Source organism: Ambystoma mexicanum, chromosome 3q (genome assembly GCF_040938575.1).
Source record: "Ambystoma mexicanum isolate Mex_15411 chromosome 3q, UKY_AmexF1_1, whole genome shotgun sequence".
NCBI lineage: Eukaryota > Metazoa > Chordata > Amphibia > Caudata > Ambystomatidae > Ambystoma > Ambystoma mexicanum.
The window spans coordinates 760,956,832-760,974,093 of record NC_090926.1 but is presented as its reverse complement, the minus strand read 5'-3'; the positions used below and the strand labels follow the sequence as shown (position 1 = coordinate 760,974,093).

Sequence of the window (17,262 nt, the reverse complement as noted above, 5' to 3'; positions counted from 1 at the left end):
GCTTAAATAGTCTCTGGGTATCCCAGGTGTCTCTGGGATGAACCACACCCAAAAGACTAGACTGCACATGCAGTTCTGGGAACCGAAATATGTGGGGGCATCCATCTTGTCCCCATCAATGCACTACAAGTCCAATCCCCAATGTTATCCTATGGGAGTGAGTGAGTCTGGTGCCACAAGCGCCAAGTCTGACTCCAAGTGGGTCTTTGGAGGGATGGAGAGGCCCTTGAGGGCCATGTAGGTGATTATGGCCTGGCTCCAGCCTGACATCTTGGAGAGCTGGGGACATGAGGAGCAGGAATCATGACACCGGAACGGAATCCTGACTGGTGGGGGCTGAGGATGTTGTGCTGTTCTTGGTTTTGTATCTGGAAATAGGCTGCACGGTCTAAGATTTTGAGAAGGAACAGGACTGTGGTGATGGGGCAGTAATTAGTGGGAATGGATAGGTGAAGCAAGGACTTTTTGAGGAGGAGTGAGTTCCAGGCTTCTTTCAGACTGGTGGAAGCAGAACAGGAAGCAAAAGATGAGTTTAGAATGGCAGTGATGATGGGAGATAAGGCATCTGCGCAGTCTTTGATGAGTGAAGTAGGACAGAGGTCTTGTTTGCAGCATGAGGGTTTAAGGCCACTGATGACCTTAGTAGTGTCGGACTCGGAGATAGTCCGACATTGAATTGGAAGATGGTGAAGGGTGGTGGTGGAGGGAGAGGGCAGGGCAATAGAAGTTGGGTTTTGAAGCAAATGACTGCTGACTTTTTTGGATTTTATTTTGGAGCATAAGAAACTTACCCAGGAGGACACCTTGGATCTAGTCACACCAGGTGTCATCTATGATGAGGTCAGGGGAGGAGAGGAAGGTGTTTCAAGCTCACACAGGATGGCGAAGAGCTCTTGAGAATCAGAATTGGCCCTGGACATTCTTTCATTGTAGACGGCAGCTATGGCGTCATGAATGCCTTGCTTGAATTCTTTGGAGATGGTGGTGAAGCGTGCCTTATTGATTTCAGTGGGGGTTTTGCACCATTCGGCTTCGATGGCACGTTGCTGATAGATTGGAGGTGCTGGGTGAACCCAGAGTTTGTGTGCGGAATGCTTAGCCTTCCGTGGTTTTAGAGGGGCAAATTGGTTTATTGTTTGGGAGACAGTATTGTTGTAGAGACCCACAAGCATGGTGGTGTCGGCCATATGAAGGTCAGGTGGAGGAGTGATGAGGGGCTTGGACGGTATGAGTGGTGGTGAATGGAGATAGGTGGACTTGTAGGGAGGTTGGAGGGAAGTAAACCCTCATAGTTGAGTGATGCAGTGGCAATGGTGCATTAACGTAGGTGTATCTTTCTGATGGGGAGGGGGAAAAGGGAGCTAGTTGTTGAGGTGAAGTGAGTGCGGCTGGCAAGACAGTTTGCCAAGGCTGAAGCATGGGAGCTGGATTAGATGTAGGCAGCTAAGTCTTGTTGTAATAGTGGCTGGGGAAGTGTGGAGTGAGCATGTGTCAGTGCAGGGTGGTGTACATTATAGTGATGTCCCAGGGGGTAGCAGTGGGGTGGGGGGGTAATTTGGTGGGTGGTATAGAAGAATACACAATCAGGTGGCAGCAGGCAGGTGGTGGTGGTGGTCACATACCTGCAGGATGGGAATAGGCAGGGTGATGAGGCATCCAGGTCGTCTGTGCCTGCACAGGCCCAGACAGGCAAAGGCCTAGTGTGTAGGCCTTGAGTGTGGTCACTGACTTCACCTGCCTGCTTGCACTGGTACCCACAATAGGAGGCAAAAGTGGCCAACCAGGACAGCTAAGGGCAGGGCAACTTGGAGGTAGGTGGTCAGTTGATGGTCGGCGTGATGGAGGTCGGCAACAGCGGACATCTTTGAATGGAACCAAGGCTCCCAAGTATCAATGCGGCGACCACACAGAATGATCAGGCTGGACATCGTGGGGACACAGAGGCGAGGCAGCTCCTCTCTTGCAGGGAGTCTGGCGGTCGAGTCAGCCCAGACAGGCAAAGGCCTTATGTGTAGGCCTTGCGTAGGGGCTGCCGACTCTACATTGCCTGATCAAAAAACAACAGGACTTTTTCCATAGTTCGCACCCCTCAATCCTGCAACACTAGATACTGACCTGAGTGTGGTCTTTCTCTTGGTTGGAAACCCTGTTTTGCCAGTATGTTAGATGATTTTACAACCCTGACCAGGGAGCTGTGGAAAAATCACTGACTCTAAATCATACATTTTCCATTTAACTCTGATATATGATCTCCTAGTATAGGGATACAATGACATTATAAATTTACCAGTTAGGTTTTATTAAGTACCAGCCACAGCATAGCTATCATGTATTAAATCAATTTTTGGGTAGATGCAGTATTCACAGCGGCTAAATCAAACACACAGGGAACACTTTAGGAATACGTCCCCACTTCTCACACATAGGAACAGGACTGGTCAACCCTGAATCATGGCCAAACTCATCCGGCACGCTGATGCATCAGCTCCCTCTCTCCCAATCTTTCTTTTCTCTCTGCCCATATGTTCACTTTTGTTTTTATGCATAGTTCACCATTGACTAGACAACATGAGCCTTGGGGATCACCTCTGAGCTTGATTTCAGAGTGGTACACATACCCAATAAAAGCAGGTTCCCATACTTCAGCAAATCTCTAGTCCATCAAGCAACAGCCCATCACGCAACCACACATACTAAAAAACATTCTATCGATGCACGGTACTAACAAGTGCCAAACTAACATATCATGTAACTAGAAGTACCACAAACTCTTCTACACCTCCACCCCTGCACTGACTCTTGCTTCCATCATGACACTCGGGAGAACATGCATCCATCCCCTCCTCCATATGTGCACATTCTCAGTTCATCAAGGCCTTGCTACCCCATTCCCCTCCATTCCCCTCCTTCCTACCACAGAGCTGGGACTGGAAACCCAGGCTGGTCCACTATATGCCATTCTCCAGACAAGCTTGAGCACCGGGGGTCACTACTGTGGAAACTGACACAGTACAAATGTGTCTTACATTAAAGTATTTGGCCCGCTACCCAAAAGGAGGCAAGGACATTGGTAAGAAATCGCTCATTCAGTTGTTCTTCCCTAATCCAACCCATACAAGTTTGATAATTCATTTTATTTATTACAATACATTGGTTGCCCTGACCTAGCACTTTCTTGCTGATGACTGATGCAATTAACTTTTTTTTTTATCTGTCACTAACATCACTTTCTCTGTAGTGCAATGACACCAACAGGCAAGAGTGGAGGGGAGAATAAAGCATTTTGTTTCATGAAATAGTGGTAAAAAAGCTGCATAAATCAATTTAAGTGCCAACACAAAAAAGCCCATATTAAATTGCAGATGAAGTATATAAACTAAAATGCAGAACATTGTTTCGTATGTAACAAGTACACCAAGTTGTGTGTTCTCGACCATGAACCGTCATGGTACAAGAGAAGAGACCAATGCCTCCTGATTAAATGAGGCAAACAGAAAGAAAACACAAACTGGTTTATTTTGGCACATGTGTACAAGTCAGCAGCCATAAGAACTCTACATCCATCCTTCTTGACCTTTGTGAAACAGATTGTAGCAGTGGATGGTATCAAAGTCCCCATTGCCAGGCAGTGGTGAAGCAGAGAATCTCCATCATCCAGCGGCTTCTGATCCTCATCTAGCACAGGTGTACTGCTGCTCCGGCAGAGGGCTGGGTAATGTAGAAGGTTGGTGTGCCACTGTATTGCTCCTGTTCAGAGTCAAAAGAAGATAAGATGCTTAGAAAAGAGATGCAGAGTACCTTGTCACATGGGGCCGATGATGTGCAAAAAGTCATGATCAATTTATCCCACTGATGTGGCTATTTATAATATGATATTGGGATTGCTTATCACTAGTATTAATTAGCTACTATTCATTAGCCCAGTACTACGCTTCCTCAACATAGTACTTACTTATATAGGACATTTATATGACAAATGTTACTTGGCAAGTAATAGTCTTTCTGGTACTGGTATCTGTTAAGTCACATGATTTGCATATTCTGCCATCTGGTGGCTGGTCCAGGGCTTTAAAAGTTGTTTACTTCCAAAGTAAAAGTAGGCTTCAACAAGTGGCATTCCTATCACACTATCAATCTACACGTGCAGGTTCCCACAATGCCCCTTAGTGCCTAGCCCTTAGATGGTTTGTTTTATCTAAGTGTGTTAATGTTAGCGTACATGCCAACCCTACCAAAGCGGGCAGGAGACACCCAATTGTTTTAAACACAAATGTTGCTATTTTCTACTTTCTCCCTTCTAAAATAATTCCAACCCCAAAGCTGCCAAATTGGAAATTCAATTCTCCAGGTTTCTGTGAGAAAATCTCCCTCAGAGGTGGGTGCATGTGACTCTAGATAAAAGCACCAGAAAACCTATTGCTGGGAAAATTACTGGGCAAATAATGTTTGTTTTATGGGGCTTGTAAATCTGTTTAGACCAACATGCTTTGAATAGACGATCGAGCAGTGTTTTTGTGTGGAGGTGTGCAAATTGAAAACATAGCATAAACAAGTTACAAAAGGACAGCCAGATCCAGCTCCAAATGCCCTCAAGTGTGTGAAGCTATGCAATCGTATTGTACAAATGTGTGCACTGAACTCCACACATTGACGCTTGGCAAAAATTGCCTTGTGAAAGACAAGCATTGCTCCTATTCCTCTGGCAGAGTCCTCCCATGTGGTTGCTGTCACTGCCTTTTGTGCAAGTGCCCAGCATTCCTGAATATAATGTAAAAGATATTTTTCAGTGCTGGGTTGTAATTGTTTATTTGTACAGCGCCTATACACAATTGAAGTGCTTCAAAGCGCTTCAATGCAGGAAGGGTACAAGGCAAAACAATAGTCATTCTAAGGCCTTGACGTTTCCGAATAATCTAACAAAAATTAACTATTAAAACGCTATATAAATTCAATAAAATACAAATAGTATACTAGGCCAGAGGCATTTCTACTAGTGCAAGTGCATAACAGGAGGGAAGGAGAGAGGGAGGGGGAAAGGGGAGAGCAAACCATCACGCGCCTATTCACAAGTGTTTCAGGCGCGACCACGCTAGGGAGGGAAGACAAAGGGAGGACAGGACAAAATGAACTTGCTAGGCCTAGTGCATTCATGGTTGGGCAAGTGCGCAGACAGGAAGTGCGAGGGATGGGGAGAAGGGACAAGTGCGCCCACTCCATCAGGGCCTGGGTTAAGTGCAGAAGAGGGTGCCTTTCACATGGAACGTATTCAGAGTGCAGAAGTGCGAGTCATAGTGCATAGGCCCGGCGGTAAGTGTAGGACTGGCGGGGGAGCCTGGAACTTGTGTGGCTCTGGAGGTACACTAGGCGACCAGTCAGCGAACTGAGCAGAGTTGGGGAGGATAACGAGAGAGGAGAAAAGGGGGTTAGCAGGGGAGAGGGAGAGAGAAAGAGGAAGAGGAAGGTCTAGACGAGTTTACGGGAACTTGAGGAGATCTGGCTCAAGGAGGAGAGAGGCAGGGAGGCTGTTCCAGAGGGAGGCACCTGCAGAGGATAAAGTTGGTTCACTCACAGAGAGTTGAAAGAGGCCGAGCGGAGGACTCTGGAAGGGGAGTATTTAGGGAGAGAGCATTGTAGGTAGTGCGAGCCCCAACCCCAGAATGCCTTGTGGACGATGCAGAAGGACTTGAGGGAAGCCAGTGGAGAGATTTCAGTGCCTGAGAGATGGGGTCCCTGGGCTTGAGGCCAAGGATACGTCTCCTGGTTCTGTTCTGGATACATTGAAGAGGTTGGAGAGTCAAAGTAGGAAGATTGAGAAAGACTGTTACAGTAGTCCAGACAACAGAGAACTAGGGCCCTGGAGGGGAAGGTGAGAAAGGGAAGAATACCTCCGAGGAGGTGAAGCTGGTTGTAGGACATTTTAGAGATGTCCGAGATGTGAGAAGTGAAAAAGAGAGTGGAGTCGATGATGACCCCCATATTTTTTGCCTCACTAGTGGGTGAAGAAACAGGATTAAGGTAGGCCGGCCAGAGTGCAAGTGGGAAAGTGGAAGGAGGGGTTCCAATGAGGACGATCAGTGTCTTACTGGAATTAAGGCAGAGATCATTAGCAGCATACCAGGACTGAAGTGCGGACAGACAATCCGAGATGAGCGAGGAGGAGGCCCAGGGTAGCCTGAAAGAGAGCTGTGTGTCATCCGCATAACACTGAAAGTTGGAGGTGAAAGAAGAGATCATGTGGGCCAAAGGGGCCATGTAGACATTGGGGGATAAATAAGATCCCTGGGGGACACCACAAGTAGAGTCAAATATTCGACAAATATCACTTTTCAACCTCCCCTGACCCCCTCACCACAGAAAGGGTGGGCTGGGCGGAAGGGCTGGGCCAGACGGAAGGGCTGGGCCGGGCCAGGTTGAGAAAGGGTGGGCGGAAGGGCCGGGCTGGGTCGAGAAAGGGTGGGCTGGGCGGGGTCGAGAAAGGGTGGGCGGAAGGGCAAGCCTGGGTCGAGAAAGGGTGGTCGGGGTCAAGAAAGGGTGGGTGGAAGGGCCAGGCGGGGGTCGAGAAAGGGTGGGTGGAAGGGCCGGGCACGGTCGAGAAAGGGTGGGCGGAAGGGCCGGGGGTTGGTCGAGAAATGGTGGGCCGGCACTTCCAACTGGGGTCAAGGAAGGGTGGGGATGGTCAAGAAAGGGCGGGGAGGGTCAAGAAAGGGTGGGGAGGGTCAAGAAAGGGCGGGGAGGGTCAAGAAAGTGTGGGCGGGAGGGCCGAGTGGAGGTCAAGAAAGGGTGGGGAGGGTCAAGAAAGGGTGGTCAAGAAATCCGAGTGGGGGGGGTCGAGGAAGGGTGGGCGGGAGTTCCGAGTGGGGGGTCGAGGAAGGGCCAAGTGGGGGTTGAGGAAGGGTGGGTGGGAGGGCCAAGTGGGGGTTGAGGAAGGGTGGGTGGGAGGGCCAAGTGGGGGTTGAGGAAGGGTGGGTGGGAGGGCCAAGTGGGGGTTGAGGAAGGGTGGGCGGGAGGGCCAAGTGGGGGTTGAGGAAGGGTGGGCGGGAGGGCCAAGTGGGGGTTGAGGAAGGGTGGGCGGGAGGGCCAAGTGGGGGTTGAGGAAGGGCGGGCGGGAGGGCCAAGTGGGGGTTGAGGAAGGGTGGGCGGGAGGGCCAAGTGGGGGTTGAGGAAGGGTGGGCGGGAGGGCCAAGTGGGGGTTGAGAAAGGGTGGGCGGGAGGGCCAAGTGGGGGTTGAGGAAGGGTGGGCGGGAGGGCCAAGTGGGGGTTGAGGAAGGGTGGGCGGGAGGGCCAAGTGGGGGTTGAGGAAGGGTGGGCGGGAGGGCCAAGTGGGGGTTGAGGAAGGGTGGGCGGGAGGGCCAAGTGGGGGTTGAGGAAGGGTGGGCGGGAGGGCCAAGTGGGGGTTGAGGAAGGGTGGGCGGGAGGGCCAAGTGGGGGTTGAGGAAGGGTGGGCGGGAGGGCCAAGTGGGGGTTGAGGAAGGGTGGGCGGGAGGGCCAAGTGGGGGTTGAGGAAGGGTGGGCGGGAGGGCCAAGTGGGGGTTGAGGAAGGGTGGGCGGGAGGGCCAAGTGGGGGTTGAGGAAGGGTGGGCGGGAGGGCCAAGTAGGGGTTGAGGAAGGGTGGGCGGGAGGGCCAAGTAGGGGTTGAGGAAGGGTGGGCGGGAGGGCCAAGTAGGGGTTGAGGAAGGGTGGGCGGGAGGGCCAAGTAGGGGTTGAGGAAGGGTGGGCGGGAGGGCCAAGTAGGGGTTGAGGAAGGGTGGGCGGGAGGGCCAAGTAGGGGTTGAGGAAGGGTGGGCGGGAGGGCCAAGTAGGGGTTGAGGAAGGGTGGGCGGGAGGGCCAAGTAGGGGTTGAGGAAGGGTGGGCGGGAGGGCCAAGTAGGGGTTGAGGAAGGGTGGGCGGGAGGGCCAAGTAGGGGTTGAGGAAGGGTGGGCAGGAGGGCCGAGTGGGGGGGTCGAGGAAGGGCGGGTGGGCATATGGAGTGGGGGGGGTCGTGGGTAGGTGGGTGGGTTTTACGGAGTGGGGGGGTCGAGTAAGGGTGAGTGGGGGGGTTGGAGGGTTAGGGCAGAGTGGGGGTCGAGGAAGGGTTGGTGGGAGGACCGAGTGGGGGTCGAGGAAGGGTGGGTGGGTGTCACGGGCCGAGTGGGGGGGTCGAGGAAGGGTGGGTGGGTGTCACAGGCCGAGTGGGGGTCGAGGAAGGGTGGGTGGGTGGCACGGGCCAAGGGGGGGGGGTCGAGGAAGGGTGGGTGGGTGGCACAGGCCAAGGGGGGGGTCGAGGAAGGGTGGGTGTGTGTCATGGGCCAAGGGGGGTCAAGGAAGGGTGGGTGGGACGGGGGCCGAATGTGGTTCGAGGAAGGGTGGGTGGGTGTTCCGGAGGGGGTACCGAGTGGGGGTCGAGGAAGGGTTTGTGGACCGAGTGGGGGTCGAGGAAGGGTGGGTGGGAGGACCGAGTGGAGGTCGAGGAAGGGTGGGTGGCAGGGCCGGGTGGTGGGGGGGGTCGAGGAAGGGTGGGTGGGAGGGCCGATTGGCAGTCGAGGATGGGTGGGAGGGCCGAGTGGGGGTCGAGGATGGGTGGGTGGGAGGTCCGAGTGGGGGTCGAGGATGGTTGGGTGGGAGGGTCGAGTGTGGGGGTCGAGGATGGGTGGGTGGGAGGGTCGAGTGGGGGGGTCACGGATGGGTGGGTGGGAGGGCCGAGTGGGGGGTCGAGGATGGGTGGGTGGGAGGGCATAGTGGGGGGGGTCGAGGATGGGTGGGCGGGAGGGCCAAGTGGGGGGGTTGAGGAAGGGTGGGTGGGGGGGTCAAGGAAGGGTGGATGGGGGGGCCGAGTGGGGGGGTCGAGGAAGGGTGGGTGGGAGGTCCGAGTGGGGGGGTCGAGGAAGGGTGGGTGGGAAGGCCGAGTGGGGGGGTCGAGGAAGGGTGGGTGGGGGGGCCGAGTGGGGGGTCGAGGAAGGGTGGGTGGGAGGGCCAGGGGGGGTCGAGGAAGGGTGGGTGGTCGGGCCAAGTCGTGGGGTCGAGGAAGGGTGGGAGGGCCGAGTGGGGGTCGAGGAAGGGTGGGTGGGAGGGCCGAGTGGGGGGGTCGAGGAAGGGTGGGAGGGCCGAGTGGGGGGGGGTCGAGGAAGGGTGGGTGGGAGGTCCAAGTGGGGGGGGGTCGAGGAAGGGTGGGTGGGAGGGCCGAGTGGGGGGGGTCAGGGAAGGGTGGGTGGGAGGTCCGAGTGGGGGGGTCGAGGAAGGGTGGGTGGGAGTGAGGGCTGAGTGGGGGTCGAGGAAGGGTGGGTGGGAGGGCCGAGTGGCGGGGGTCGAGGAAGGGTGGGTGGGAGGTCCGAGTGGCGGGGGTCGAGGAAGGGTGGGTGGGAGGGTCGAGTGGGGGGGGTCGAGGAAGGGTGGGTGGGAGGGCCGAGCGGGGGGGGTCGAGGAAGGGTGGGTGGGAGGGCAGAGAGGGGGGGGAGTCGAGGAAGGGTGGGTGGGAGGGCCGAGTGGGGGGGGTCGAGGAAGGGTGGGTGGGAGGGCCGAGTGGGGGGGGTCGAGGAAGGGTGGGTGGGAGGGCCGAGTGGGGGGGGGTCGAGGAAGGGTGGGTGGGAGGGCCGAGTGGGGGGGGGTCGCGGAAGGGTGGGTGGGAGACCCGAGTGGGGGGGGTCGAGGAAGGGTGGGTGGGAGGGCCGAGTGGGGGGGTCGAGGAAGGGTGGGTGGGAGGACTGAGTGGGGGGGGTCGAGGAAGGGTGGGTGGGAGGTCCGAGTGGGGGGTCGAGGAAGGGTGGGTGGGAGGACCGAGTGGGGTCGAGGAAGGGTGGGTGGGAGGTTCGAGGAAGGGTGGGAGGGCCGAGTGCGGGTCGAGGAAGAGTGGGAGGGAGGGCCGAGTGGAGGTCGAGGAAGGGTGGGAGGGAGGTCGGGCCGAGTGGAGGTCGAGGTAGGGTGGAAGGAAGACCGGGCCGAGTGGAGGTCGAGGAAGGGTGGGAGGGAGGGAGGGCCGAGTGGAGGTCGAGGAAGGGTGGGAGGTCGAGGAAGGGTGGGAGGTCGAGGAAGGGTGGGAGGGAGGGCCAAGTGGGGGTTGAGGAAGGGCGGGAGGGCCAAGTGGGGGTTGAGGAAGGGTGGGCGGGAGGGCCAAGTGGGGGTTGAGGAAGGGTGGGCGGGAGGGCCAAGTGGGGGTTGAGGAAGGGTGGGCGGGAGGGCCAAGTGGGGGTTGAGGAAGGGTGGGCGGGAGGGCCAAGTAGGGGTTGAGGAAAGGTGGGCGGGAGGGCCAAGTAGGGGTTGAGGAAGGGTGGGCGGGAGGGCCAAGTAGGGGTTGAGGAAGGGTGGGCAGGAGGGCCGAGTGGGGGGGTCGAGGAAGGGCGGGTGGGCATATGGAGTGGGGGGGGTCGTGGGTAGGTGGGTGGGTTTTACGTAGTGGGGGGGTCGAGTAAGGGTGAGTGGGGGGGTTGGAGGGTTAGGGCAGAGTGGGGGTCGAGGAAGGGTTGGTGGGAGGACCGAGTGGGGGTCGAGGAAGGGTGGGTGGGTGTCACGGGCCGAGTGGGGGGGTCGAGGACGGGTTGGTGGGTGTCACAGGCCGAGTGGGGGTCGAGGAAGGGTGGGTGGGTGGCACGGGCCAAGGGGGGGGGTCGAGGAAGGGTGGGTGGGTGGCACAGGCCAAGGGGGGGGTCGAGGAAGGGTGGGTGTGTGTCATGGGCCAAGGGGGTCAAGGAAGGGTGGGTGGGACGGGGGCCGAATGTGGTTCGAGGAAGGGTGGGTGGGTGTTCCGGAGGGGGTACCGAGTGGGGGTCGAGGAAGGGTTTGTGGACCGAGTGGGGGTCGAGGAAGGGTGGGTGGGAGGACCGAGTGGAGGTCGAGGAAGGGTGGGTGGCAGGGCCGGGTGGTGGGGGGGGTCGTGGAAGGGTGGGTGGGCATATGGAGTGGGGGGGGTCGTGGGTAGGTGGGTGGGTTTTACGTAGTGGGGGGGTCGAGTAAGGGTGAGTGGGGGGGTTGGAGGGTTAGGGCAGAGTGGGGGTCGAGGAAGGGTTGGTGGGAGGACCGAGTGGGGGTCGAGGAAGGGTGGGTGGGCATATGGAGTGGGGGGGGTCGTGGGTAGGTGGGTGGGTTTTACGTAGTGGGGGGGTCGAGTAAGGGTGAGTGGGGGGGTTGGAGGGTTAGGGCAGAGTGGGGGTCGAGGAAGGGTTGGTGGGAGGACCGAGTGGGGGTCGAGGAAGGGTGGGTGGGTGTCACGGGCCGAGTGGGGGGGTCGAGGACGGGTTGGTGGGTGTCACAGGCCGAGTGGGGGTCGAGGAAGGGTGGGTGGGTGGCACGGGCCAAGGGGGGGGGTCGAGGAAGGGTGGGTGGGTGGCACAGGCCAAGGGGGGGGTCGAGGAAGGGTGGGTGTGTGTCATGGGCCAAGGGGGTCAAGGAAGGGTGGGTGGGACGGGGGCCGAATGTGGTTCGAGGAAGGGTGGGTGGGTGTTCCGGAGGGGGTACCGAGTGGGGGTCGAGGAAGGGTTTGTGGACCGAGTGGGGGTCGAGGAAGGGTGGGTGGGAGGACCGAGTGGAGGTCGAGGAAGGGTGGGTGGCAGGGCCGGGTGGTGGGGGGGGTCGTGGAAGGGTGGGTGGGAGGGCCGATTGGCAGTCGAGGATGGGTGGGAGGGCCGAGTGGGGGTCGAGGATGGGTGGGTGGGAGGGCCGAGTGGGGGTCGAGGATGGGTGGGTGGGAGGCTCGAGTGTGGGGGTCGAGGATGGGTGGGTGGGTCGAGTGGGGGGGTCGCGGATGGGTGGGTGGGAGGGCCGAGTGGGGGGTCGAGGATGGGTGGGTGGGAGGGCATAGTGGGGGGGGTCGAGGATGGGTGGGCGGGAGGGCCAAGTGGGGGGGTTGAGGAAGGGTGGGTGGGGGGGTCAAGGAAGGGTGGATGGGGGGGCCGAGTGGGGGGGTCGAGGAAGGGTGGGTGGGAGGGCCGAGGGGGGGGGTCGAGGAAGGGTGGGAGGGCCGAGTGGGGGTAGAGGAAGGGTGGGTGGGAGGGCCGAGTGGGGGGGGTCGAGGAAGGGTGGGAGGGCCGAGTGGGGGGGTCGAGGAAGGGTGGGTGGGAGGTCCAAGTGGGGGGGGGGGGGTCGAGGAAGGGTGGGTGGGAGGGCCGAGTGGGGGGGGTCAGGGAAGGGTGGGTGGGAGGGCCGAGTGGGGGGGTCGAGGAAGGGTGGGTGGGAGTGAGGGCCGAGTGGGGGGGTCGAGGAAGGGTGGGTGGGAGTGAGGGCCGAGTAGGGGGGTCGAGGAAGGGTGGGTTGGAGGGACGAGTTGCGGGGGTCGAGGAAGGGTGGGTGGGAGGGCCGAGTGGCGGGGGTCGAGGAAGGGTGGGTGGGAGGGTCGAGTGGGGGGGGGGGGTCGAGGAAGGGTGGGTGGGAGGGCCGAGTGGGGGGGGGTCGAGGAAGGGTAGGTGGGAGGGCTGGGTGGGGGGGATCGAGGAAGGGTGGGTGGGAGGGCCGAGTGGGGGGGGGTCGAGGAAGGGTGGGTGGGAGGGCCGAGTGGGGGGGGGTCGAGGAAGGGTGGGTGGGAGGGCTGAGTGGGGGGGGGGTCGAGGAAGGGTGGGTGGGAGGGCCGAGTGGGGGGGGTCGAGGAAGGGTGGGTGGGAGGGCCGATTGGGGGGGGTCGAGGAAGGGTGGGTGGGAGGGCCGAGTGGGGGGGGTCGAGGAAGGGTGGGTGGGAGGGCCGAGTGGGGGGGGGTCGAGGAAGGGTGGGTGGGATTTCCGAGTGGGGGGGTTGAGGAAGGGTGGGTGGGAGGGCCGAGTGGGGGGGTCGAGGAAGGGTGGGTGGGAGGGCAGAGTGGGGGGGGTCGAGGAAGGGTGGGTGGGAGGGCCGAGTGGGGGGGGTCGAGGAAGGGTGGGTGGGAGGGCCAAGTGGGGGGGTCGAGGAAGGGTGGGTGGGAGGACCGAGTGGGGGGGGTCGAGGAAGGGTGGGTGGGAGGTCCGAGTGGGGGGTCGAGGAAGGGTGGGTGGGAGGACCGAGTGGGGTCGAGGAAGGGTGGGTGGGAGGTTCGAGGAAGGGTGGGAGGGCCGAGTGCGGGTCGAGGAAGAGTGGGAGGGAGGGCCGAGTGGAGGTCGAGGAAGGGTGGGAGGGAGGGAGGGCCGAGTGGAGGTCGAGGTAGGGTGGAAGGAAGACCGGGCCGAGTGGAGGTCGAGGAAGGGTGGGAGGGAGGGAGGGCCGAGTGGAGGTCGAGGAAGGGTGGGAGGTCGAGGAAGGGTGGGAGGGAGGGCCGAGTGGAGGTCGAGGAAGGGTGGGAGGGAGGGCCGAGTGGAGGTCGAGGAAGGGTGGGAGGGAGGGCCGAGTGGAGGTCAAGGAAGGGTGGGAGGGAGGGCCGAGTGGAGGTCGAGGAAGGGTGGGAGGGAGGGAGGGCCGAGTAGAGGTCAAGGAAGGGTGGGAGGGAGGGCCGAGTGGAGGTCGAGGAAGGGTGGGAGGGAGGGCCGAGTGGAGGTCGAGGAAGGGTGGGAGGGAGGGCCGAGTGGAGGTCGAGGAAGGGTGGGAGGGAGGGCCGAGTGGGGGTCGAGGAAGGGTGGGAGGGAGGGTCAAGGAAGGGTGGGTGGGGGGGGTCGAGGAAGGGTGGGTGGGAGGGTCGAGGAAGGGTGGGAGGCCCGAGTGCAGGTCGAGAAAGAGTGGGAGGGAGGGAGGGAGGGAGGGAGGGCCGAGTGGGGGTCGAGGAAGGGTGGGATGGAGGGAGGGCCGAGTGGGGGTCGAGGAAGGGTGGGAGGGAGGGAGGGCCGAGTGGGGATCGAGGAAGGGTGGGGTGGAGGTCAAGGAAGGGTGGGAGGGAGGGCCGAGTGGGGGTCGAGGAAGGGTGGGAGTGAGGGCCGAGTGGGGGTCGAGGAAGGGTGGGAGGGAGGGCTGAGTGGGGGTCGAGGAAGGGTGGGTGGGAGGGTCGAGGAAGGGTGGGAGGCCCGAGTGCAGGTCGAGGAAGAGTGGGAGGGAGGGAGGGAGGGCCGAGTGGGGGTCGAGGAAGGGTGGGAGGGAGGGAGGGAGGGCCGAGTGGGGGTCGAGGAAGGGTGGGCCGAGTGGGGGTCGAGGAAGGGTGGGAGGGAGGGCCGAGTGGGGGTCGAGGAAGGGTGGGAGGGCGGGCCGAGTGGGGGTCGAGGAAGGGTGGGAGGGAGGGATCCGAGTGGGGGTCGAGGAAGGGTGGGAGGGAGGGACCGAGTGGGGGTCGAGGAAGGGTGGGAGGGAGGGCCGAGTGGGGGTCAAGGAAGGGTGGGAGGGAGGGCCGAGTGGGGGTCGAGGAAGGGTGGGAGGGAGGGCCGAGTGGGGGTCGAGGAAGGGTGGGAGGGAGGTCCGAGTGGGGGTCGAGGAAGGGTGGGAGGGAGGGCCGAGTGGGGGTCAAGGAAGGGTGGGAGGGAGGGCCGAGTGGGGGTCAAGGAAGGGTGGGAGGGAGGGCCGAGTGGGGGTCGAGGAAGGGTGGGAGGCAGGTCCGAGTGGGGGTCGAGGAAGGGTGGGAGGGAGGGCCGAGTGGGGGTCGAGGAAGGGTGGGAGGGAGGGCCGAGTGGGGGTCGAGGAAGGGTGGACGGGAGGGCCTGGTGGGGGCTGAGGAAGGGTGATCGGGAGGGCCTGGTGGGGGTCGAGGAAGGGTTTGCGGGTCAAGGAAGGGTGATCGGGAGGGCCTGGTGGGGGTCGAGGAAGGGTTTGCGGGTCAAGGAAGGGTGATCCGGAGGGCCTGGTGGGGGTCGAGGAAGGGTTTGCGGGTCAAGGAAGGGTGATCCGGAGGGCCTGGTGGGGATCGAGGAAGGGTTTGCGGGTCAAGGAAGGGTGGGCGGGAGGGAAGGGTGGGTCGAGGAAGGGTGGGAGGGAGGCCAGGCCGAGTGGGGGTCGGTGAAGGGTGGGTGGGAGGGAGGGCCGAGTGGGGGTCGAGGACGGGTGGGTTGGACCTCGGGCCGAGTGGGGGTCGAGGTAGGGTGGGTGGGAGTTTCGGGCCGAGTGGGGGTCGAGGAAGGGTGGGTGGGAGGGCCGAGTGGGGGTCGAGGAAGGGTGGGTGGGTGGGAGGGAGGGCCGAGTGGGGGTCGAGGTTGGGCCGAGTGGGGGTCCAGGAAGGGTGGGTGGGAGGGGGGGGCTGAGGAAGGGTGAGCGGGAGGGCCTGGTGGGGGTCGAGGAAGGGTTTGCGGGTCAAGGAAGGGTGGGCGGAGGGCCGGGTGGGCGTCAAGGAAGGGTGGGTGGGTGGGCCTGGTGGGGGTCAATGAAGGGAGGGTGGGAGGCCCAAGTGGGGGTTGAGGGTGGGTGGAAGGGAAGGCTGAGTGGGGTCACAGAATGGTGGGTCGGTGGTACAGGGGGCTGAGTGGGGATCGCGGAAGGGTGGGTGGGATGGGGGCTGAGTGGGGTCCCAGGAAGAGTGGGTGGGTGGGATGGGGGCTGAGTGGGGTTCCAGGAAGGGTGGGTGGGTTCGGGACGGGGGCCGAATGGGGGTCGAGGAAGGGTGATCCGGAGGGCCTGGTGGGGATCGAGGAAGGGTTTGCGGGTCAAGGAAGGGCGGGAGGGAAGGGTGGGTCGAGGAAGGGTGGGAGGGAGGGAGGGCCGAGTGGGGGTCGAGGAAGGGTGGGTGGGAGGGAGGGCCGAGTGGGGGTCGAGGAAGGGTGGGTGGGAGAGCCGAGTGGGGGTCGAGGAAGGGTGGGTGGGAGAGCCGAGTGGGGGTCGAGGAAGGGTGGGTGTGAGGGCCGAGTGGGGGTCGAGGAAGGGTGGGTGGGAGGGGGGCCCCGAGTGGGGGGGCGGGTCGAGGAAGGGTGGGTGGGTGGTTCGGGGGCCCCGAGTGGGGGGGGTCGAGGAAGGGTAGGTGGGAGGGAGGGAGGGCCGAGTGGGGGTTGAGGAAGGGTGGGTGGGAGGGAGGGCCGAGTGGGGGTCGAGGAAGGGTGAGTGGGTGGCTGGGGGGCCCGAGTGGGGGGGGTCGAGGAAGGGTAGGTGGGAGGGAGGGAGGGCCGAGTGGGGGTCGAGGAAGGGTGGGTGGGAGGGAGGGCCGAGTGGGGGTCCAGGAAGGGTGGGTGGGAGGGGGGGGTCCAGGAAGGGTGGGTGGGAGGGCCGTGTGGGGGTCGAGGAAGGGTGGGCGGGAAGGCCTGGTGGGGGCTGAGGAAGGGTGAGCGGGAGGGCCTGGTGGGGGTCGAGGAAGGGTTTGCGGGTCAAGGAAGGGTGGGCGGAGGGCCGGGTGGGCGTCAAGGAAGGGTGGGTGGGAGGGCCTGGTGGGGGTCAATGAAGGGAGGGTGGGAGGCCCAAGTGGGGGTTGAGGGTGGTTGGAAGGGAAGGCTGAGTGGGGTCACAGAATGGTGGGTCGGTGGTACAGGGGGCTGAGTGGGGATCGCGGAAGGGTGTGTGGGATGGGGGCTGAGTGGGGTCCCAGGAAGGGTGGGTGGGTGGGATGGGGGCTGAGTGGGGTTCCAGGAAGGGTGGGTGGGTGGGTTCGGGACGGGGGCCGAATGGGGGTCGAGGAAGGGTGGGTCGGAGGGCCGAATGGGGGGTCGAGGAAGGGTGGGTGGGAGGGAGGGAAGGCCTGGTGGGGGCTGAGGAAGGGTGGGTGAGAGTGAGGGAAGGCCTGGTGGGGGCTGAGGAAGAATGGGTGGAAGGGAGGGCCTGGTGGGGGCTGAGGAAGGGTGGGTGGGAGGGAGGGCCTGGTGGGGGCTGAGGAAGGGTGGGTGGGAGGGAGGGCCTGGTGGGGGCTGAGGAAGGGTGGGTGGGAGGGAGGGCCTGGTGGGGGCTGAGGAAGGGTGGGTGGGAGGGCCTGGTGGGGGCTGAGGAAGGGTGGGTGGGAGGGAGGGCCTGGTGGGGGCTGAGGAAGGGTGGGTGGGAGGGAGGTGGGGGCTGAGGAAGGGTGGGTGTGAGGGAGGTGGGGGCTGAGGAAGGGTGGGTGGGAGGGAGGGGCTGAGGAAGGGTGAGTAGGTGGGAGGGAGGACCTGGTGGGGGTCGAGGAAGGGTTTGGGGATCAAGGAAGGGTGGGCGGGAGGGCCTGGTGGGGATCGAGGAAGGGTTTGGGGGTCGAGGAAGGGTGGGTGGGAGTTCTGAGTGGGGGTCGAGGAAGGGTGGGAGAGAGGGCTGAGTGGCGGTCGAGGAAGGGTGGGAGGGAGGGCCGAATGGGGGGGGGGGGTCGAGGAAGGGTGGGAGGGAGGGCCGAGTGGGGGATCGAGGAAGGGTGGGTGGGTTTTTAGGCGGGAAGGGTGGGGGTTGAGGATGGGTGGGTGGGCAGGAGGGGGTCGAGGAAGGGTGGGAGGGAGGGAGGGCCTGGTGGGGGCTGAGGAAGGGTGGGTGGGAGGGAGGGCCTTGTGGGGCTGAGGAAGGGTGGGTGGGAGGGAGGGGCTGAGGAAGGGTGGGTGGG

At 61.8% G+C, this 17,262-nt stretch overlaps 1 protein-coding gene across 3 annotated transcripts in view; it reads right to left on the bottom strand.

The window, feature by feature from the left end:
• Nucleotides 1-3,497: 3,497 nt before the first annotated feature.
• The window catches only part of GALK1 (galactokinase 1), a 429,466-nt gene continuing 415,701 nt past the window's right edge, over nucleotides 3,498-17,262 (bottom strand). For all 3 annotated transcript variants that reach the window (XM_069654753.1, XM_069654754.1, XM_069654752.1), the window contains one exon: nucleotides 3,498-3,747. In XM_069654753.1, coding sequence (XP_069510854.1) covers nucleotides 3,676-3,747 — 72 coding nt within the window. In that variant the 3' untranslated portion in view covers nucleotides 3,498-3,675. The remainder of the gene's footprint in view (nucleotides 3,748-17,262) is intronic.